Source organism: Gobio gobio (assembly GCF_949357685.1).
Source record: "Gobio gobio genome assembly, chromosome: 20".
NCBI lineage: Eukaryota > Metazoa > Chordata > Actinopteri > Cypriniformes > Gobionidae > Gobio > Gobio gobio.
In genome coordinates this window covers 19,067,678-19,090,332 of record NC_137113.1, presented here as the reverse complement: position 1 = coordinate 19,090,332, position 22,655 = coordinate 19,067,678, and the positions used below count along the sequence as shown (strand labels likewise).

At 38.4% G+C, this 22,655-nt stretch overlaps 2 protein-coding genes across 8 annotated transcripts in view; one reads left to right on the top strand and one right to left on the bottom strand.

Moving 5' to 3' along the window:
• Positions 1-4,865, top strand: part of tbx21 (T-box transcription factor 21) — a 19,693-nt gene extending 14,828 nt beyond the window's left edge. Inside the window, exons 6-7 of one of the 2 annotated variants that reach the window (XR_013815358.1) lie at positions 524-1,906; positions 2,025-4,861. Coding sequence is in view for 1 of the 2 variants with exons in the window: in XM_079801570.1 (XP_079657696.1) it covers positions 524-1,319 (796 nt within the window). In the remaining variant the exon portion in view is untranslated. Of the gene's footprint in view, positions 1-523 lie in introns of both variants that reach the window. The other variant, XM_079801570.1, reaches the window with a different exon arrangement.
• osbpl7 (oxysterol binding protein-like 7) lies at positions 3,717-22,655 on the bottom strand. 6 transcript variants are annotated; one of them, XM_079801564.1, is made up of 23 exons: positions 22,045-22,306; positions 20,140-20,370; positions 19,676-19,819; positions 19,531-19,584; positions 19,327-19,440; positions 18,703-18,858; positions 18,373-18,481; positions 18,170-18,288; positions 18,003-18,089; positions 14,444-14,467; positions 13,614-13,764; positions 13,375-13,505; positions 11,470-11,562; positions 11,073-11,235; positions 10,193-10,479; positions 9,560-9,697; positions 9,408-9,471; positions 9,235-9,313; positions 8,021-8,165; positions 7,764-7,914; positions 6,162-6,288; positions 5,865-5,987; positions 3,717-5,787 (listed from the first exon to the last, which is right to left on the bottom strand). In XM_079801564.1, the coding sequence occupies exons 2-23, from the start codon at positions 20,269-20,271 to the stop codon at positions 5,679-5,681; spliced, it is 2,700 nt and encodes an 899-aa protein (XP_079657690.1). In that variant the 5' UTR covers positions 20,272-20,370; positions 22,045-22,306; the 3' UTR covers positions 3,717-5,678. The 6 variants fall into 6 exon arrangements, with proteins under 6 accessions (XP_079657690.1, XP_079657692.1, XP_079657691.1 ...); XM_079801566.1 differs by lacking the exon at positions 11,470-11,562 and having other exon boundaries at positions 22,045-22,655; XM_079801565.1 differs by lacking the exon at positions 14,444-14,467.

The following is a 22,655-nucleotide window of genomic DNA, read 5'->3' as shown; positions in this document are numbered from 1 at the left end:
CACTTCCTTACGTTCAAATTCCAATTGCAATTCTACATCTTGTTCACTACCTCAATTCTTAAATTCTAATTAGCACTTAAAAGGCATTCTCAATTAACCTATTTTAAAGGTACTGTTTGTAAGATTTTGACTGTCCTAGAGCATAAAAAATATAATACGTTTGCAGATATTTAGTAAATATTTCACATACACGTTTCTCTGAAAAACAGTGCTACAGCCAGTTATTCTACATTGAAACGTGCATTCCGTGTCGGAATGTCTGTTTTTGTTTGTGCGATACCGCACATTTCCAATTCAACCAATAGTATTTCGACACCCCGGGTTGTCAGTTGGAGGAAAACGCTCTCGTGTCCTCAAACTGGCGAGTTTGAGGAGGAGGGGGCGGGGCAAACAATATTTTGAATTTGGACGGCAGTACCCATTTCAAACACTAGCTGTCATTCTTACATACTGCACCTTTAACGTTTCAGAAAAGGGTTTTGTCTGTTGAAGTTGACCTTTGACCCTCTCTTCTCTCGTGCAGGCTGTACGCACCTCCTGACTCGGACCGCCTCACGCCTTCCCCAACCGAGAGCCAGCAGCTTCTTCCAGGCGGTTGTTACCCTCACCAGCCGTACCTGTCTGATCAGTACATGAGTCCCCTGTCTCAGAGTCGTTTCTACAGCCGCGAGCCTGTCAGCATGACACAGCAGTGCTCCAAAGACTCTGCCGCCAGCCCTCACAGCCGCTGGTACCTGCCCAGCCAGCAGGGGGTGCCGCCGAACCGCCTCGACTTCAACGCGTACGAGAGCGAATACCCTTCGAACAGCCTCTACAAGCCCTTTCCACTTCAGACGTCCCCCCACCACCCGCTGAGCTACTACCCCGAAAGCCCCTTTGGCTCCGGGCCGGTGTCTGCCGCCAACCCAGGGCCTTGGAGCTCAGGACGGCCCTCAACGCAGTACCTTAACCACCCACATCACAGTAAACCCGGGTCTAGTCTCGGCTGGTTCCGAACCATCTCATCCCCAGCTGTGTCATCATCTCCCTCAGCGGCGAACTCTCGCTTCCATCCCTCGCCGTCGCTCCTTGAGCCCCAGCGCCAGCCACTGCTCCAAGACAAGTCCAAAGAGTCCGGGGAGGACGCCTGGATGGAAGCCCCCTCGGTTAAATCGGTGGACTCTGCCGACTCAGGTTTGTTTGAGGGAGGAGAGAGCAAGAAAAGGCGCGTGTCGCCTTATACATCCAGCACGGAAAATTCCCCACCCAACCGCAGCACAGAGGCTTGTGAAAAGGACAATTGCAGCGATGCAGGCTACTACGGCTTCTACACCCACTGAAGACCAGCACTCAAGACTGTGCTCCTACTTGTCTTCCACCCACCGTCTGTCTGCATGACCCGAGACGCAGGGATCAAGCTCTCTGTGATAGTAGCTACAGTGCCAGGTGTTAGGTGGCCCCTCTGTGCTTTGTGTTCCCTGTGTTAGATGTTTGAGGGTCATGTGGAGGTGTGCTGAAGGTCACAGTCACACAAAAGATGAAGACGATGTGACCGCGTTGAGACACTGGCCTGGAGACACACAGACGACCAGACCTGTGTGACTTTAGCAGCTGAAGATTTCACAGCACACCTGCTGACACTCCCCCAAAGGAACTGTCTCTGTCCCCCTCATCAGCCACAGACATGAAAACACCTCACAAAAAACCCACGCGCCACAAGCACACTCGAACAAACAATCAAATCGTTCTAGTCACATTCTCATCTGTCTTTAAAAACGTGGACTTAAAGGCATAGTTCACACAAAAGTCTGTCATCGTTTACTCGCCCTCGTGCCGTTCTTCAAAAGACATTTTTAAGAAATTACAACAAAGTACATTCAAGCTTCAAGGACGCAAAGGCACCATAAAAGTAGTTCATACAACTCATGTGTTACATGTCAAGATTTGGATGAGAAACAGACATGAAATTTAAGTCATGCATCTGCTGTTTGCAATTCGGACACCAAAGGAGAGTAAGAGTGGATGAATAATGACCTAAATTTCAGTCTGTTTCTCATCCAAAGCTATCGCATGGCTGCAAAAAAAAACAAAAAAAATTGTGCAAAAGCCCTTTAACTTGTCTCTAAATTACATGAATTTGACTCACTCAAGATGTGATGCTTTGGACCTGTAAGCATGTGCTGATCTTCAAATTGGCTTTTCAGACGGTTACTGTACAATAATCCAATGCTGTCCATTTTTAAACAACATTCGAAATTTCCATATTAAACAGATTTATATTTAAACAGGCTAATGATGCATGCACTTGCGTGCTGCATAACAATTTGGCACAATACCGAGTTAATAATTTGTGCATTCGAATGTGAGCCTTCATTACAGTACACCATTTGTGTGTCCAGTCAATCCCAAAATGCACCCCTACAGGGAGCACAATCAATAAGCACATTAAACTCTAGGCCACTCAGACAACACATGCTGGAAATAAAAGAGCTGTGATGTCTAACAGACCATGGCTCTATGCACCAGCTGGGATTCCATCTTTTAATAGACAGACATAACATAACATGGTTGATTTTTCACGGTTTCTACTAAAATATTACACAGCACAAATGTTTCTTGAGCACTAAATCAGCATATTAGAATAAAGGATCACGTGACGTTTTACTATGATTAAATAAATGCATCCTAAGAGACTTTGGTAACATTTTAGTTTAGGGTCAAATTCTCAGTATTAACTAGTTGCTTATTAGCATTCATATTACAGGATATTGGCTGTTTATTAGTACTTATAAAGCACATATTAATGCCTTATTCTGCATGACCATATTATACATCCCTTAATCCTACCCAATACCTAAACTTAACAACTACCTAACTATTAATAAGCAGTAATTAGGAGTTTATTGAGGCAAAAGTCACAATTAATAGTTAGTTAATAGTGAGAATTAGACCCTAATCTAAAGCGTGACCGAGACCTCTTATCAAAACATAACAAAAAATATCTTACTGACTCAAAACTTTTGAATGGTAGCCAGTAATATACAGTCAAACCAAAAATGTATCAGTAAGTTAATCAGTAATTTTTTACTAGTGGGTGCAGGACCTAAATGATTCAGACACTTTGTGTTTTTTCTTTAATTGCTAATGTGACCTTTTACACCACAGACTGAACAAAATTAAGCATTGCTTGGCAATTGGTATTATCTAATTGTGTACTTAAATTTAACAGCTGACAGCTGATTGGTTGATTGTAATCCATTACATACCTTTCTATCAAACTATAGCGAATAAACTGTGATAATGTGAGAAAATGTTGAAGGTGTCTGAATACATTTTAGTTTGCCTGTATAATATAACGTATATCTTTTTTTTTTTTTTAACTGCACTGCTTCAGATAGATAAACGCAAAAACAGGCTGGCAAAGAAAGAGTTAAAGGTTAATAAGTCAAAGGTGAACAGCCTGTATATGCAGAGATCAGTGTTAGAAGAGCAATTCTGCCAAAATCTCTGTAAAGTTGCAAAACTGGCAACTTGTGTGAAGGCGATTGTTTTAGACAGGGCCTTGTAATCCTCGGTTTTCATGTAGTTCAAGTCAACGAGTTAGGATAAACGCACTAGTGTCAATCTGATGACCTGTAACAGGACATACTTAAACCAACAGCATCATGTCTTGAGGCGTTGCACGTGACGGTATGCAGATAGACAGGGTGGAAAAATGGACACCTGGCAAGGGGCTTCAGACGGACTATACATCATCTTTATTCAAACAACATAGTAACATGCAGACAGCCCACACACAGACGTCAGTGACACAGAGGAAGAATGAGCCTTCAGTCTAAGCCTATCAGGCACCGCTGGCATTCAAAGGTGAGAATGACCTCAGATAAGTGGGTGACAAGATGCCACTGCAGAAGACGGTGCGGGGACTTCTGGGACACACCGGAAGCCTGTGAGCTCCAGGAAACTGTCAATTTATAGAAGCTTTCTGCATCTTTCAGATCACACACACAAATATGCACACATCCACGTGCGTATGGTCTGTGTCCTAAAATAAAACCACCTGTATCTACATTACTTGTAAAATAGAAGAAATAAATTGATGAATCTTTTTACCATGTGTTGAAGTTTCCGAGAAATTGTAACATGCTGCAAAAACCAACATGGTATCAATATTATTATAATTTTTTTTAAGTCAGCAATCTGACTCTAACTGCCTCTGTTTATTTTTCATATATGTATTTTGATGCAAAACCAAATGAAATGAGTAATTAAGACTGAATTATTTTAAAATGCCATTGCCAGATATAATGCTTGGTTATTTAACATAATGTAATAATTTGAAGGAATTACTTTGCTTGTGTTTATTAAGGTTAAGAAATGTAAAATGATGAACAAAATTTCTATGAGAGATGGCAACAATATTATTTAACTGACAATAACAGTTACAGAACAAATTTGTACTTTAAAGTGCAATTAAAGTGTTTCTATGTTAATTTAAAAGATGTGTAATTAATGCTCATGTTTGGTTTCTTTTTATACACTGAAATGCACCGTAACGTTTGTTACTGTTGATGTGCACTGAAAATACTGAACAAATTGCCTGTTGCTGTCATATTAGCAATCAATCCATGTTTTGGCTGACCCCTGGTGGACATTATGCTCCTCATATCTTTGAGTGTCACTTTTTAGTTTTTTTTTCTCTGGCACAATCCTTGTCTATCTGTTGAGTTAAAAGCAACAATTAATAATATTTCCAATAATAAAAGTGGTGCTCTGTAGTAAGTTTCCTCAGCCAAGCACACTGAGCCTCTGACACAGCTGTCAAAATACTGTATATAATAATGTTTTTGATTCATTCTAAATGTAATAAAGACTGAACTATACTTAATATTGTACATTTTATTGCCGTTTTAAATGACTATGAAAATCATGACTTGAAAGTTTATTAATTGCACATTTGTACACTGATTTTTTTTCATCCATGCCAACACGAAATGGTTGTTTCTGATGTCACATTTCAAACGGAGTTTAATTCATACTTAAAATGCCAATAAATATAATATCATTGACTAAAAATTTAATCTTCCACTTGGTTACAAAAAAAAAAAAAGAACAAAAAAAGATGTGCAGTCTAAGAGTGCCGAGGACAGATTTCAGGAATCTCCTTCAGTACAAATCAATGAGGGCCCAAATTAGAGTTAATCCATTTACTGCCAAATCCTGCTCAGGTTGAGCCATGGCTTTGCAAAAGAAATAACGTTCCTTTTATGAACTGATCACCCCTGAGTACTACATATGATAAAAGAATCCATTTTCTTTATCCAGACCCTCGTTGTATCCACTGGCACATTAAGTACTTGAACTGAAAGGTAATTTAACATTGACCATAGAAATGTGCGTGTGCAATTGTTAAAACATACATTCTCAATTACCTTTTGGCTTATATGTTATCCAAAGTGGAAGACAAGGTCAAAATGTCCACCAAGTTTTAGTGTCCTCAACCATGAAATAAATAGAAAGGTTCAAAATATATCCCTCCTGTTGCCGTTTGCTAAAAGCATCATCCTTGCTCCATGGATTCGGTTCAGTACGAAAACCCTCAGCAATTCATCTTTGCTCCAAAAAGTTTGTATGGTCTTTTAAAAACGGAATTTATCACAGGGATTTATTGTCCATGGTGTTGCTGCACTCTGCGTTCCTCACCATAAATCCAGGTTTTTAACATTGGAAAATCCAGGATTCTCCCTAATCTTCCAATATGTTCCATTGTACAGCCAAACTTCCCTTCCAGCATCATCCAAAGATTTCCTGCAAGATGGGGACATTGAAACATTCCAGCTCGAATTCTTATGAATAAATCAGTTTGGAAGTTGATGCTAACTAACCTGAAGAAGCGAGGGATGTGCTCCTCTCCTCTCTTGGCCAGAATTTTCCTCATCTCTCTTTGCTTTTCCTCCACTTCATCCTTCTTTTTATCAGTCTCCTGTACTTTCCCCTCCTCAAGAAGCCTAACAACACAGAGCACACTTAAAACAGAGGACCTAAAAATCTAGGTTATTTTTCGCAGACATACAAAATTTTGTATATAATCAAAACAGACGATCCAATTATTTGGGATTCATTCCTTATCATCAGGCTCCAAAGACAATGTCTATTTATCGTTGTCTATTATAAGGGCTCACCTTTGGTCAGGGCGCAAGCGTGTATCTGTAGGGGGCAGCAAGGCCTTAAGGTCAGGGGTCAGCTCATTCATCTCCATTGCAAAGCTAGAGAAGCCATAGTAAAGCAAGTAGTTCTTGGGCTGTGGATCTGTAAGGGAGCACAGACATTTTCACAACATCTGCCGACACAAATGTACATCTCTGATTTACTTGTTCTGTCAGACAGAACAGGCATGAAATCAGAAGTGTCCCCTTTTACGTTCATAGTCTTCTTGTGAACAATAGTTGCGTTTACATGGAGCACTGTAATCGGTTTAAAAGTCCAATCCGAATAAAAATACTCCATATAAACACCTCAATCGGAATAAAAATGGCCAAACCGAATGAAATTGTAATCGGTTTGAGAGGGGTGGGATAAACCTTTTCATGAACCGATCAAACGAAAAATTCCACCATGTAAACGACCTGATCCGATTACTTTGAGTGCACGTCTTTCTGTGACGCGATATACAGCGCGCGCCTCCTCAACTGAAGAGCGCGCGCCGCGCTCATATCAGGCTAATGTTGACAAGCGAGGAAAGTTCATTTTTCTGAGGTATTAAACTTTTTATTTCGTAACATGTTATGAACATGATGTTGGAATAATGACACAGACATAGCCTGGCTACAGCATCTCATCTTGACAGCTAGCGTTTGTCCTAGGCTTCAACTGCGCCTGACAGAATAATTTAATTTTCTGAGGTGATTCTTACACTTTACGACAAATAATAAATAGCTTTTAAAAACTGTACAAGTCCTGGTGGTCGTTGAGAGCTGCTATTTCAACGGGGAACATTCAAGCTGCTCTCTGTTTCTCATTAGTTAAGTTAAAAAACTGCTTCAAATTGGTTAAGGAACATTACCCACAGTCTACTTTAATTACTTTTGTTAATATTTATACCTTTGTGATTATGGTATCTTTCCTTAATCATCTGAAATATATATGTTTAGTACTACTAGTAATGATGCTGAGCACGTCTTGAATGCTTCATTCATTTTTCACCGTATATCCTATGTTTTATAATAATTTGAGTGCGTTTTATTGTTAATTTTGTGTTTTTCAAAATAAATGAATTGAATTCATTTTTGATTCCGCATTCATCATTCACAGCTATTGAAATAGCCATTGTATAGGACATAAATTAGGTTAAACTACTGCATGTCCGCCCACAGAAAAATAAAAATTACCAACACAGATTCGTTACGTATCGTGGATCAATAGTTCTGAGGCGGCAGACAAACTGTGTGCGCATGTCTCAAAATGATTCCTACTGAAAGTCAGCACATGTAAACACCAGATCGGTTTAGATAACGTCTCATGTAAACAGTCCACCGAATCTTTCAATCGGAATGATTTTAATCGGAATGACAAAAAAGCGTGCATGTAAACGTGGCTAATGTCAATGTATAATGTTGACCAATATCCAAATAGGTATTTAGCATATATGCAGCAACTGCATTCGATCTGGATAATTCCCATTGGATAAAATAAAGGAAATGCATCACATAACAAAAGCAAATTGGTTTGCAAACAGCAGCTCCCGTATTTAAAAAGTAAAATGGAGGAAAGAGGGCAGTACTCACTTGGCTTCCAGATGCACTGTGGATTGGGCAGGGTGTCACAGAAGATTCCCTCATGCCAAAATCCACCAAACCGATGGACGATATTACCAGTCTCGTCAAGAACTTGACCCTGCACTTCGTTTTTGGAACCATCTGAACCCCAGTAACGTGACTGAGAGGGGGGGGGGACATTTTTTGCATTTGTACAAAGACTTAACCTATACGTACTCAAAAATAGCACAAAATAATCAAATTAAAACAATCAAAACGGAACACACCTTGACAAATGTGATCTTACAGGTGCAGACTGAACTGTTCAGGTTGCGAATGACGACTTCACCATAGTGCTCAAGGTATCGCTGCTGACTGAGGACATTGTGGATGCACGTAACCACTTTGTTCCATTCATAGTGGTCCCCATATCTAAAAGTACAGTATATCAAAGACCAATCAGAATTCCTCTTAAACATTTATCCCCTGGTTTCACAGACAAGGCGGACTAAAATGCATGTTTGAGTTGTCTTAAAGGGTTAGTTCACCCAAAAATGAAAATTCTGTAATTAATTACTTACCCTCATGTCGTTGGACACCCGTAAGACCTTCGTTCATCTTCGGAACAGAAATGAAGATATTTTAGTTGAAATCTGATGGCTCTGAAAGGCCTCCATTGGCACAATGGCACGGTTCACTATCAAGACCCTTAAAAGGTACTAAAGACGTCGTTACAAAGTCCATCTCACTACAGTGGTTCTAAAATAACTTTATGAATCGGCGATAATAGTTTTTGTGCGCAAAAAAACCTAAATAACGACATACATAGTTATGACGATTTCAAAACACGGCATCATGAAGCTTCGAAGCGTTATGAATCAGCGTGCCGAATCATGATTCGGATCGCGTATCAAACTGCTGAAATTTGGCGATTCAAACCACTGAATCGACTCGCTGATTCATAACGCTTCGAAGCTTCATGATGCAGTGTTTTGAAATCATCATCACTATGCAAGTCGTTATTTACGTTTTTTTTGCGCACAAAAACTATTATCGCTGATTCATAAAGTTATTTTAGAACCACTGTAGTGAGATGGACTTTGTAACGACGTCTTTAGTACCTTTTAAGGGTCTTGATAGTGAACCGTGCCATTGTGCCAATGGAGGCCTTTCAGAGCCATCAGATTTCAACTAAAATATCTTCATTTCTGTTCCGAAGATGAACGGAGGTCTGACGGGTGTCGAACGACATGAGGGTAAGTAATTAATGACAGAATTTTCATTTTTGGGTGAACTAACCCTTTAACTGAAAGCAACTTGCCCTGACAAATCTTAAAATATATCAGTGCCATTGTTTTGTCTCAAGCAAAGTTTTTTCAAAGGTACATTTGAAAAAGCTACTTAAATGTCCAGGCCAAATCCTGGCTTAATCTAAGCCTTGTCTGTGAAACCAGGCCTATAATTAAAAAGCCAGAGACACCAAAGTCAAGCAGATACTTGCTTTTTTAGAGTCACATTCACTATCCCGGTTGGCATGATCTCCAAAGATTTGCCCCAAAACTTGTTCTTCCATCTCTGGTCTGCGCTCAATATGTAAGATAAAAAAAAAAAAGGAATAAGATTCAAATTTAAACATACAGTACATCATGAGATCAAACAGGACATAAAACATACCCTGCCAGAAGTTGAAACTTTCTGATTCTGCATGGCATGCAGATATAGGTGGATGATGGCAAACCTAAAGGCAAGCACAAAACCTCAGAGTAAAAAAAACTGCTTGATAGCAAACAATATCTGATGTATGATCTGTAGTGACAATCACTTACCTGCTCACTAATGTAGCGGAAGCCTCTGTCCTCTCTGATACACTCAAATGTCTCTCCCAGGACTGGATTAAAAGGTTTGTAACGGTTGCGAAACTGAGCCGTGGCATAGCCAGATATGGCAAAAGCAGCAATATAAACCTTTACGGAGAGAAAATAGAAATACACTTTGTTTGGGGTTAGTGCAATTTTTTCATAAGACATAAATACTTTTATTAAGAAAATGTGCATTAAATTGGTCAAAAGTGACACTAGAACATGCATCATGTTACAAAATATTTTATTTGAAATAAATGCTTTTCTTTTGAATCCTGAAAGAAGAAAAAAAATCTGCATTTTATAATGATTTCTGAAGGATCATGTGACTATGAAGACCGGATTAATGATACTGAAAACTCAGCTTTGCCATTTTAGGAATAAATTACATTTTAAAATATATGAAAATAGAAAGCAGTTATTTTAAATTGTAATAATATTTCACAATATTGCTGTATTTTTTATGCAGCCTTGGTGAGTATAAGAGAATTCTTTCAAAAACACAAAAAGTAATAGTAATATATAATTTAGACACTTGTTAGACATGTGACCGATCGAATATACAGTATGTAGTTTCGCTAAAGCTTCTATAATTATTACCATCCTATGGAAGGGGTCATCGGTATGATTGGCAGTGTCCAGTAAGTCAGAGTATTCTAGCTCCTCACAGAGTCTCTGCAGCAGGCACACAGGTTCATTCAGAGCTGCTGGCATGGAGACACGGGACAGATCCTTCCCTATGTTGTTGTAGAGGATAGTCATCAAACCGACGTGGCTGTTGTCAGGGCAGACTGCAGGCAGACTAGTGCGGCGTCCAGTGCTGTTTAAGAGGTTCAATTTTGGTGGCGCCTTTGAAAGACTGGCGCGGTACTTGCGTGAAGCCATTGCTGTTGAGTTAATAAGAAAAGGCAAAAAGTTGTAACACAAACAAGGTGATAGATTATACCAAAAGTACACAGTACTATTCAAAATGTTTGGGGTTGGTACTATTTTTTGTGTATCTGCTAAGTTTTTGATTATATTATATTATATATTCATATTGTGAAATATATAATTTATATATAATTTATTCTTGTTATGGGAAAGCTGAATTTCCAGCATCATTCATCCAGTCTTCAGTGCCACATGATCCATCAGAAATCATTTTAATATTCTGCCTTGGTGCTGAAGAAATATTTCTTATTATCAACATTGAAAACAGTGGTGTTTCTTAATTTTTTTGTGGAAACTGTGATAAAAATATTTTTTGGGCATTCTTTAATAAAAAGTTCAAAATATCAGCCTTTATCTGAAATTTAAATCTTTTGTAACATTATATAAATGTCTTTACTTTCACTTTTGATCAATTTAATGCTGAATAAAAGTAATGATTTCTTTAATAAAAAATATCTTACCAAACCCAAACTTTTGAATGGTAGTGTATATGGACACCTAAATACTCATATGTGCTTACTGAACATTTCAATTTATTTTCACTAACCATGAGCCTCATCAGGCTCTGAATTACTGGATCCGTCACTCAGACCAGACTCATCTGACATCTCAGAAGAGCTCGCAAACATAAGCTCATCACATGCGTCAAAATACTCCGCCGCTGAGTCAGCCACCGAGGGCGCACGGATAGATGAACTACGTGAGCCAGACTGAGTGAAACGGAGACACACATGTAGGTAGTTAGAAACTGAGCTTGATTGCATCATACTGCTAATCATAAAAAAAAAATTTGAGAGGACAAAAGAGCATGTTTAGCATATGAAGTAGGTGAAACCACTCAACCTGTAAACAGCAGAAAGAAGCAGAGTGTGGAGGAGGAAGAGAAAGAAAAAGAGACAAAAATGGGAACAGGATAAGTAGGTTCTGGGTAGAAAGTGACACACCTTTCTTTGTAGCACAGTACGGAAGGACTCATCTGAGGAGTTGGAGGACACTGAGAGTTTGTGGATTTTGGTATGGCGGGAGTTAACATCTAACTAAAGATACACACACAAACACACATCTATGCAGTAATACATAACACATAATGCACTAAAAAACAAACAAACTATTAAACCAGTGGATCTCAACCGTTTTGACGCCAAAGCCCACCATGGTACACAATATTCAAAGGCCCCATGACTACTCCAGTTGTGTGTGATTGACTTGATTAAAAATAAAATTGAGCATAACTAGAAAATGTGTATTCATAAAATATATTAAAATGACCCTGCATAATAGGATTTTATTAATTTATAATTGTAATAATTTTCGTTTTCAAAGTCTACAAAATCCCACTTTTAAAATTAGGCTCCCTCTGTTGCCAACAGTGTTGCCAAGTCCGTGGTTTTCCAGGGGAATTGTGCTACTTTAACACTGTAGCCGCGGGCTGTTTTTCATGTTGGTGGGTTGAAGCGACCCCAATAATGTGATATTAAAGGCCCACTGAAGTGCCTTGGAACACGCAGCATTATTCAATGTGTTGACGTAATTTCCATTGAAACGGCTCCAGCTGTTAGCAGCTCCTCCCCTTTTTTGAAACAGCCAATAGCGTTTCGTTATTACCACAGTTTGACTAGCCTTTCTGTTTTTTTAAAGCCAGTTTCCTCCAAATCTAACCGTTTATCCTCATAATCTCTTCCATATCTCTTTGAAATACATCATTCTGTGCAGCATTTAAATGGGTTTGATATGTTTTGTTGTCTGCGCCGACGCGCGCGTATGATCCGCGCTGCGCTCTCGTGTCTCTAGACAACGGCTCTGGTATAGGCTATGTGTGTGCGCTGCTGCGGTGCACGTAAAACTATCATGAACCCAGACTTCATTCGCCTCAATTGAAAACATATTTACACTGTCTGAATCGTTTCCTATCGCATATATAGTGTGCTATGTGCTGTTCACCATGTAGAAAATAGTAAATGCGTGAACAACTGACTGTTTTCAGACGCAGTTCAGGGTCCATTTATAATGCAGGGGGCGGGACTTCCGATTCTAGAGAGCATTTGATTGGACAGAAGATTTGATGAGAAGGTGAAGTCTGCGATGATGTCATCAAAATCTAATTCGTTTTAACGGAAGTGAGAGACTGTAAGTTTTGAATGCTTATATCTCCTAAATGCAAATTGTCGTCATTGTTTTGGAACACACTAGCTTATTCATAACCTTAAGGCTAAGATAAGCATACTAAAAGCTAAAAAACTTTATTTTGATTTCAGTGGGCCTTTAAGCCCCAGGAATGTGAATTTTAGAAGGGGAACCCCACCCATCCAAGTTTTGAGTAGCAATGGGGAGGGTTTTGTTGTGAAAACCTGGTAACCCTGGTGGGAACCCTGATTCAAAGATTTTTTAATTAAAATATCTTGATTTTAGTCATTTTAAAGCTTGTTTTGTCTTATTTTAAAACATTTTATGTAATCTTGAGGTCCACTTAGAAGTTTGTTGAGGCCACCAGTTGAGAACCACTGCATTAAAGCATTTACTAGCATTAAAAGGGGTTTTAGCAGGGTTAGCTGAACCTGCTCCTGGATGGCCACTGTCCTGCAGAGTTTAGCTCCAACTTGACTCAACTCAACTCACCTCACCTGCCTGCAAGTTTCTAGTATGCCTAGTAAAACCTTGATTAGCTGGTTCAGGTGTGTTTAATTGGGGTTGAAGCGGAGCTCTGCAGGACAGTGGCCCTCCGGGAGCAAAATTAAACATATCTGGTATACAGCGTACAGCACATTTTATAACAAGATATGCTTGCAGGAAATCTTAAGAGAAAGCGCTGCACTATGGGCCTTTCAAAAAGTAACAGAAGTCCTTGTTACCTCAGCCAGGCTGCAGAGGTTGTTTATCTGGGCAGAGGTACTGTGGGAAAGCTCCCTGCTGGACCAGGCATCCTGCAGCCGTTGGCGCTCCAGAGCGAGAGCCTTATGTGCAGTACGCAGAGAGGCATGGACTGAGAGGAAAAAGACATTCAGAAATTTAGAAAGAAATTCAGTGTAGTGCAACAAACAGGCATAAACTGTAAATGTAAAAAATATATTCATTAATGCATTACTCATACCTTTCTGGGACATGGAGCAGATGTCTTGGTGGAGTTTCTTGCCTTCTGATGAGGTGGAGGCTGGTGGGGTTGCCTGGGTGGAGACATAATCGGGGATGGAGGGGACGGAGGTTCCCAGTTGTGAAGAAGCGTTCAAGTGGCTTGATGATAACTGCATTAAAAAGATGGGTAGAAAAGGAGATGTTGGTTTCTAAGGATATAAATGACTGTAATGCACCAAATGTGTATAGCACGTAATATTCAGAAGCTATAGTACATTTGCAAAGACTAAACCACAATATACACTAACATTCAAAAGTTTAGGGTTAGTAAGATTTTTTTTTTTTATGTGAAAGAAATTAATACTTTTATGCAGCAATAATGCATTAAATTGATCAAAAGTGACAGTAAAATAATGTTATAAAAGATTTCCATTTTTAAATAAATGAGGTCCTATTCATCAAAGAGCATTGATTTTTTTTCAACATTGATAATAATAATAAATTAATAATAATAAATGTTTGCTTGTGCAGCAAATCAGCATATAGTAATAATTTCTAAAGGATCATAAATTCATAAATAAAGCTAAAAATTCAGCTTTGCCAATGCAATCACGTGTATAAATTACAATTGATTTTAAAATAGAAAAATATTTTAAATTGTAATAATATTTTACAATATTACTGTTTTTACAGCCTTGGTGAGAATTAGATGCTTACCTGCCCCAAATAGTTTGAATGGTAATGTACAATAAGCAAAATGCAATAAAAACCATTATGGTGTAAGGCTTCTTTTTTTTTTTGTCGAAAGTTACAAGGAATTTACAAGAAATGTGTCTTGTGCCGACTTACCGATTTTGTAATCCCACGAAATGGCTTAATGTAAAAAAGGAGTTGACTAAATTACTGGGGGTTTTGAAGCTCTAATGCTTACTACACATTACAACACAAACGCCTTGCTATTGTATTCAAAATAAAATACACAGATCTTTGGGATCACACCGCACATGAATATGGAATACATTCCATAATAGTTTCCAAACCTTTGTGGAAAACATGTAATAATCCCAATGGCAGGGCAATCCCTGTGGGAAAAGACTGTGTCCAAGGCTTTATCTAAGATATCCTAATTAGGGCTGGGACGGTTACCGCATTACCGCAATACCGCAATCACGTGATGCCAAAGATGGAGCAAATCCGACCTTTCGCGAGTTGGGGAGCGCAATGTTCCATTATAACATTTCATTTGTATTGACTATTAGGCCCATATGCGAGAGTACCTGTGTAATGTCTTGTAGCCTATAATTTTAATTTCATTTTACTAAAGCATAAAATACAGGCGCATAAGCAGGACTCTCAGTTTTTAATTGCACGTGCTTAACACAATTCTCTCACATGGTTGCGCAGCCGACAATAGCGGGTAGGTAGATAGAAGTCATGAAAGCAGAAAAAGAACGCACCGCCCGGGCCATGGGTTTGTGTCGAACGCTGGTGACCGATTTCTCCCATAACTGGCAAAAAAAAAAAACGGCTTCAGAAAGAACAAACTGAGCTGGACCTGCCTCAGCCCTCCTTAGTAGGCTACTGGTAAGTTTTAACTCTCTTCCAGCTCTGTTTGGGAAAGATTGACTACAAATAAGATGGGCATGTGAAATTTCATTCAATATAATCAAAAAATAATCTATTGTAGGCAATTAAATATAAGGAGGCTATGTGATTCTGAAATTCCAATTTCATTAAAAGGCTATCGAAAAAGATATCCGTCTGGCAGGCTTACAATCACAGTAGTGTGCGACACTTTGTTCAAATAAATAGCCTTCGTTAAATATTTGAACCACTGAGACAAAAGCGCACACGAGATGTATAAATTAATATAAATATGTAAAAGTATGTAATATAAATAATAAGTAATATACAAGTGTGAGCAGCGACACTTTGTTAAATTAAATAGCCTTCGTTAAATAGCACCACTAAGACAAAAGCGCACACGAGATATATAGGCATATATGCATATATATAAATTAATATAAATATGTGAAAATATGTAATATAAATAACATAACATAAATAATTAATTAAATATATTATATATATATATATATATAGACACACGGTAGTGTGAGCAGGGACTATTTGTTAAATTAGCCTAACTAGTCTTCGTTAAATAGCCTTGAACCACTGAGACAAAAGTGCACACCACACGAGATATGCAAATTAATATAAATATGTAAATGTTATAAAAAATAAATATAAATAATATTCATATAATAGATTATATTATATATAAACGTAGCATAATATACAATCAGGGTAGGGTGAGCAGCGGGACACTTTGTTAAATTAAATAGCCTTGAGCCTTCGTTAAATAGTCTTCATTAACCACTGAGACAAAAGCACACACAAGATGTAAATTGTAAATGTAAATAGCCTGAATTTGTAAAAATATGTAGGCTAATATAAAAATATAAATACAAAAAAAATGTAAATATATTATATGCGCTGGTGTGTGCGCGAAAGTTTGATGTTTGTTTGTTTGATGACGACGACTAATCTGAAAGTAAAAATATGGGAAATAAATAAACATGAACAAATAAATATATATTACTGATCAGTACCGATAAATAAAAATGTGTTTGTTTGTCTTTGTTTATGCTGTTCCATCTTCAGATCTCTCAGTCGTGATCTGGGGCCTCATTTATAAACGTTGCGTACGCACAAAAGGCGGCGTACGCCACTCTATACGCAATAATTGGTATTTATAAAAAGCAAACTTGACGGGAAAATGTGCGGTCCTTCACGCAAGCTCTGACCCAGGCGTACGCACAAAAACGGGTGAAATGAGAAATGGCGACACCGTCGGCAGATGGAAGAAACACGTGAAAGTGAGTGAAACTGTTGACCGTTGTGTAAAAGAAATGGCTATAGGCTACTGCCTCTCATAAATAACATGAAGACTTCACAAAGCAAGTCTTACAATTAACAGCCTACACGAACACCCGTTTGATCGATCTGCAGTGTAAAACAAACAAAATCAAAACGAAAAAAAAAGTGAAATATGTTCTGCAATAATATTGGCATGTTATGCAATTCATCCTCATAAATAATATGGTAAACAGAACTAAATAATGTACAAAACTGATATTCTCGTCAATGTGTCCGTCTGGCGGAGCAGATATAGATGCAATTAGATAGACAGATAGATAGATAATTAGGGAGATATATAAATAGATAAATAGATAGATAGATGTATTAATTGTCCACTGGGGAAAGTTGTTTTCATAGTAAAAATGTATTCATCAGCTACGGAATCATGGTAGCTATTCATGCATATGCCTTTAGTTTGTTTTATTTTCGATAAAATAACATATGACGTATGTCTCAACCATTCAGAAAGCTGCAAGAAATTACATTTGCACTGAACTATTTCCCATTTCCACGTAGATAATAGGGATAGGGATTAATAGGGATTCCCCCTTAATTTCCGCCAGTCTTTCATCAAGAGGGGTCAGCTCCGATGTCCTCTTTCCCCCACCCGTGGCAGACACACTCTGGCGATGGAGCGCTAGGCGCTTTTTTGCCTCGACTTTGATGTCCGACCATTTCTCTTTTTTTTCGGCCACGGTCCGAGGTTGTGAGGCTACAGCATTTAGGCGTCTGCAACCTTTTGCCACTCAGGTGCCTTTTTGGCATTAGTAATGCCCACACTGTGTCACTCAAAAAAATATTTTTCTCCTCTTTTTCACCTCGCCAACGATAATTTCTACTTCACATTGAGTGAAGTTACGTTTTTTTGATTTCCTCTCTGTATTTGCCATGATCTCGCAATCGATGAATATTAACTTGTGGGCGTTTCAAGGACTATTTATGGGCAACTATGGGCGTGACATGAAGCCGCAAAAGCTGCGCTACATTTAGAATTGATTGTGATTTATTAAGGGAAAACTGCGTAGGATGTGCGTGCGCACGGTTTTATAAATCTGAATATTTCTGTGCGTACGCACGTCCTATGTTTCATCCGTACGCCACTTCTGACGCAAATCATACGCAAAGTTTTATAAATGAGGCCCCTGATCTGCTCTCTCAGCAAAAAATATAAAGACTGGGATGTAAACCATAGTCTAGTCTAGATTTCGTTTTGCCAGGACTTTTCCATTCCATTTCTGTTCTAATTGTTCCTGTCCTAAACGTGAAAAAACAAATGTAAAATAAACATGTTCCTTATTATGTTCAATTGCCTGCGCTGGTGTGTGCGTGTGAGGCTTTGCACGAAAGTCGAGCGGGAGCCGTTTAAAGCGGTTTACCGCTGAACCGCGGGAATTTCTTGCTTTTCAACCGCGGTAAGAAAAAATCCATACCGTCCCAGCCCTAATCCTAATATCAAGAAATGTAAAGGTAAACTGAGCAGTCTCACCATTCCAAGAGCCTCAACTCGAGACAGTGTGCGAGAATGACCCCAAATCTTGCCAGACTTCTTCTTGGGCTTGTCAAGAAGAAGATTCTGTGGGTCAAACACACGTGGGAACGTTTACTCAAGTCAATTCGTTAAATGCCCGTCTTCAGTCGGCTCATTTTACTAACCTGCATGCTGATAATCCTCTGGAGGTCTCCGTTATTGACCGTTTGGCCTGACTCTAGAGAGTGCAACTTTTGGACCAGCCGCTGCAGCTCATTCAGCTCTATTTGACAACGTGTAAGCTCTGGAAAACAGCACAAATGTTAATCCTCTGTGCCTATGAATCCTTTTATTACCATTTCGCTAGTATTTCAAAAAACCACAGTACCTTGTGCACAGACGTCAGGTTCTTGGGACTGTAGCCAAGCTGACACTTTCCCATTAATGGCAGGATTGACACATGGAGGATTTTCACCCACATAAGACACCGACGTGCCCTGGCATTGTTCATAAGATATTAATTTGTAACTTTCATCAGACAAATAGTCAATTAACTCACTGAAGCATCTATTAGTGTGCATTTACAGGTAAAACCACCATCTGGGACATGAGGTCTAATCGCTAATTCTACTTGTTCTTAAGTTGTGAGGACACCCTCTCCTAATCCCCGGTGATTTATAGGACTAGGTGAAGTCAACGTAGCAGACATTTTACTCACCATGTCCTGCATGGCACTGTTTTTGTGAGATAAATGACTGCCATGGGACAGGGCCTGGAGGAAGCCATTGTGAATGTGCGCAGCCTCGTTCTTCTTATACATCCTGTGGGCACTCAGCTTGGTGACCCATATGTAATATAAATCTTGAGTCTTGACCTAGTTAGAAAAGTAAACTGTCTTCAGTTGACATTTTTGACAGTGAGTTTTTGACAAAATACTGTTTCTGTAACTAATTATGGAATTCCAACTCAAAGATGCCCATACTTTTTTTGTCAGCTGAATCTCTTTGACCTAAAATTGTTTCATGAAGCAACCCCTGAGATTTTAAGTTACTATTTCAATAATTTAACAACAAATTTGCATATTCGTGGTTCTCTGAAGTCAGTTAATGGTCACATGACATGCATATAAGCAAATCAAACGTTTAATGTTTTATTGTTTCATTGTATATTTTTATAAAATTAATTATTAGCTTTTTATCAACTCATGAACTCCCTCACAAACCCCCAGGTGTTCATGAACCCAAGATTGGGAACAACTATTTGAGTAGCTGAAGGATGGACGAACTAAAGATCAGATTAGCTTTAATTTCATGCAATTAATGCCAGCAATACAGTGACTTACCTTCATGTGATACAGATTGTCTCCAGCATCCAGATCTATGCGTCTTGCTTTTTTGTTTACTGACATAACTGCGAGACTGACATCCAAAGAACCGCGCATTTTCCCTTTGGAGAACTGTTGAAAAAGTACATCCCTGAATGTTTAAACAGTGTGGATCCAAGATCTGTGGTTATTGGTAAGAGAGGAAAAAAATAGCATACTTACATCATATTGGTTTTTTGAATATCGTAGGATCCCTTTATCCAAGACAAAGTATCTCTGTAAGAAAGTATAACTTAAGTAATTTAAACATTCTTACCAACAACAACCTGAGAAAATATTATGTGTAACATGACACTTTTTCTCATACCTTATGCCAGCCTTTAAGAGGCCACTTTCTCCTCTTCATCAAGTAGCCTTCACAGATTCCTGGAGCATTCGCATCCTGCATGTTTTCACCAGTGAAGGTTATATCTACTGGAAAGTCATCCATTACTTCCCAGTCTTTAATGTTCTATTAGAAACAGAGTGAAAAAGGCAATCACAGTTACATAAAACAGGGCGTTTCCCCTTTTAAAACGTGCCACGTTTAATCCCTATGAACAAAACTTAACTATTGAGTTTGTTAGGACACAAACTTGTCAGTTTGGTTTTCACACTATTTGATTGGACACTTGTAAGGTGTTGAGCAACTGGTTTCAAAACACCCAAGGGCAGAACTCCCAATTCTAGCTTTTTCACCTATGTACTTGCAAGGAAAATATTTAGGTGTGTTTAAAAATCAGTTGAACAACCTGAATTTGAGTGATTATATGTCAAGCAGATGGTACAAACCAGACGTGAATGGCGTGAGGATGCTGTGCTGCTGCTCCTGGAATGAGTGGGCTTATGCCAGCCACTAGACACCTTCTCCACAACACTCGCCTGTAAATGGCCATGGTCCACTGAAGACCCGTGGGAGTCCATTTTTCAAAAATGTCCTCTTGTGCACTTATTTGTCAAGCTTGGTGTGAATATATGCTCTGCTAGAGGCTCCTTCTCATTGTACACTAGAGCACAATATGTCTGAAAAGCAAAGATTTTACATTATTAGCATGTCTTTTTCCATTTATTGGTTAGTCAGACAAGCACGTGGTAAGACTCAAGGGAATGTTAATTGTAAACTGCAAAAGAGTTCGGGGGGGTGCCATATTGTCGATAACTGGGGTATAAACAGTTTAATATAAATTTTATTCTATTTTACAAATACTAATAAAATTATTAAATTATTTTGATTTTAGAAGAGGGAAAATATAAAAGCTAATGATTTAATTTGGGAAATAACATGCCTTTATGATATTGTGCTTAAAAAAAAATTTCCACACAGTATATGAAAATACAGAATTGCCTATATATTTTAGGTCTGGTTTTGTACAACTTCATGACGATAAATTGCCATGGTAGAAACAGTCAGGGCAAAGGAAACCAGCACAGTGACAGTAAATAAAAACAGGAGCAATAATACAGTGTCCAGAGAAAGCTCATCTAATTATGCTATCTAACTTCTAAACTTCTGCCCTTTGCTAGATGACTTTGCATGAAACAGCATGCAGTAATGAAACCAAAAAATACACTCATAATTACATAACATAATTGTATAATAGTATGGTCTAAGTAAGGAGACACCTTTACTTTGCTTTATCACACACTGATATATTATAGAAAAATGCTTTTCCATATATATATAAGCTCAATGGAATGTCATCAGAGGGGTGTAACAGAAACCAAACCTGTTTGCTAGAATAGTATATTGTCTTGACAACTGACAAGTTCATACCTGCCCATTAAACTAGAATTAGGGCAAATGAAGTGTTTTGTAAACAAATGAATTATCAGAGTGATCAACTATTTGATTACATAATTGGCAATATTCATACCTAAAAAAGTAAAAGAAGTGTGAACTACATATTCAATAATGAACAAAAATGTCATTGTTGATAAGTATTAAAGATTGTTTTAGATTCCCCGTTTTATGGAAGACACAATATGCACAATAACATGCTCATGGATAGTAAACTCAACCATGTAACGGTCCCTACAGGAGAGGCTTAGCGTAATTGGCTTTGAATATCCCTTTTTAGCAGCCTTTAGATTGAATAGCTTTTCACCGTGAGCACAATGATGTATAGCAGCAGGAAAACAGTGTGACGTAGGCCTAACGTTTGAATAAATCACAATAGCATCAAAGAAAGGTCAACTAGAAGTTTAGTCCTTCATTTTATTTAATTTTAGACTTTAATGTAATTTATAAGAACTGAGCATGCTATTAAAAATGAATAATAACTGCTAAACAGATGTACAGATTTAGTCAAAGTAGCCGTTCCTAATTGTCTATGCCAGGATTAATAACCATCAAGTCAAGTGTGTTCTGAAACCAAATAGTAACCAATAAACATTTACACAAATTTGAGTATGTAGTCTTACGCTGACCAATCAACACATGATCAAAATAAAATTAAAATGATGGCCAAATACATAGTACATTTTGTAAATGTCCATCTAAGCAATTAAGTTCTAGGATGTGATATAAAACTTGAACAACAGAAAATCTTTTCAAAGGCAATTTAGGGTTGTGTTTAAGAGTTAATGCTCAAGTTAGGTTCACCATTCCACACAACGATAACAAAAACCCACTTCAATATCAGACATACACTTCTGATCAAAACCACAAAGTTTCTGCATTGAAACTCATGCTCTTACCTGAGGTTCCTCCTCTTGGCTAGCGTGTGGTATATTTCTGAGTAATTCTCTCCAAGCGTCTGAGTTTCATGCTTCCCCATTTGTACTAACCTACCGTGCGTTACTACCTGGCAGGACAACCGGTTCAACCACTTTCTACCAAAACGCAAGAATGCAGATATTCCATGTGCATACCAGAGCGATGTATCGCGGTCAGCTCCCAAACTATCCTCCACCGGTGCCTGAACATCCACAAAATCCACCCAAGACTCCAGGCCAAATCATTATCCGCATTAGTGTCTTAAAAGCTGTCGGCATTACATGCATGTAGGAGGAACTTTACTGACAGCCATTTGGATGCATTAAAAGCTGAAACTATTGAGCTGCTCTGCTATTACCCTACTGAGATGGCTAATTGCAATGTATACATTTTCAAGTGGGTAACCCCTTGTTGCTTCACGTATTACCATATGTTCAGCATATACATTTTAATCATAGAGAAGTTTTACAAATTCACACGATTTTTCATTTGTAAAACTGCCCTGAAAAAAAAACATTACACAGCGGTGTCAAAATATGAAGAACAGAGAAATATTTAAAGCGAACCCGGAGTAACAATAAAGGAAACGACC

What these genes read in the sequence shown, in the direction of transcription:
- osbpl7 (XM_079801564.1), bottom strand. Translation starts at nt 20,271, where the DNA reads ATGGACTCCCACGGGTCTTCAGTGGACCATGGCCATTTACAGGCGAGT. An exon ending in ATTCAAAAAACCAATATGAT is followed by an intron (nt 19,441 to 19,530) that starts GTAAGTATGCTA and finishes CTTTTTCAACAG; the next exon opens with TTCTCCAAAGGGAAAATGCG. An exon ending in GTAAGATCACATTTGTCAAG is followed by an intron (nt 7,915 to 8,020) that starts GTGTGTTCCGTT and finishes CCCCCCTCTCAG; the next exon opens with TCACGTTACTGGGGTTCAGA.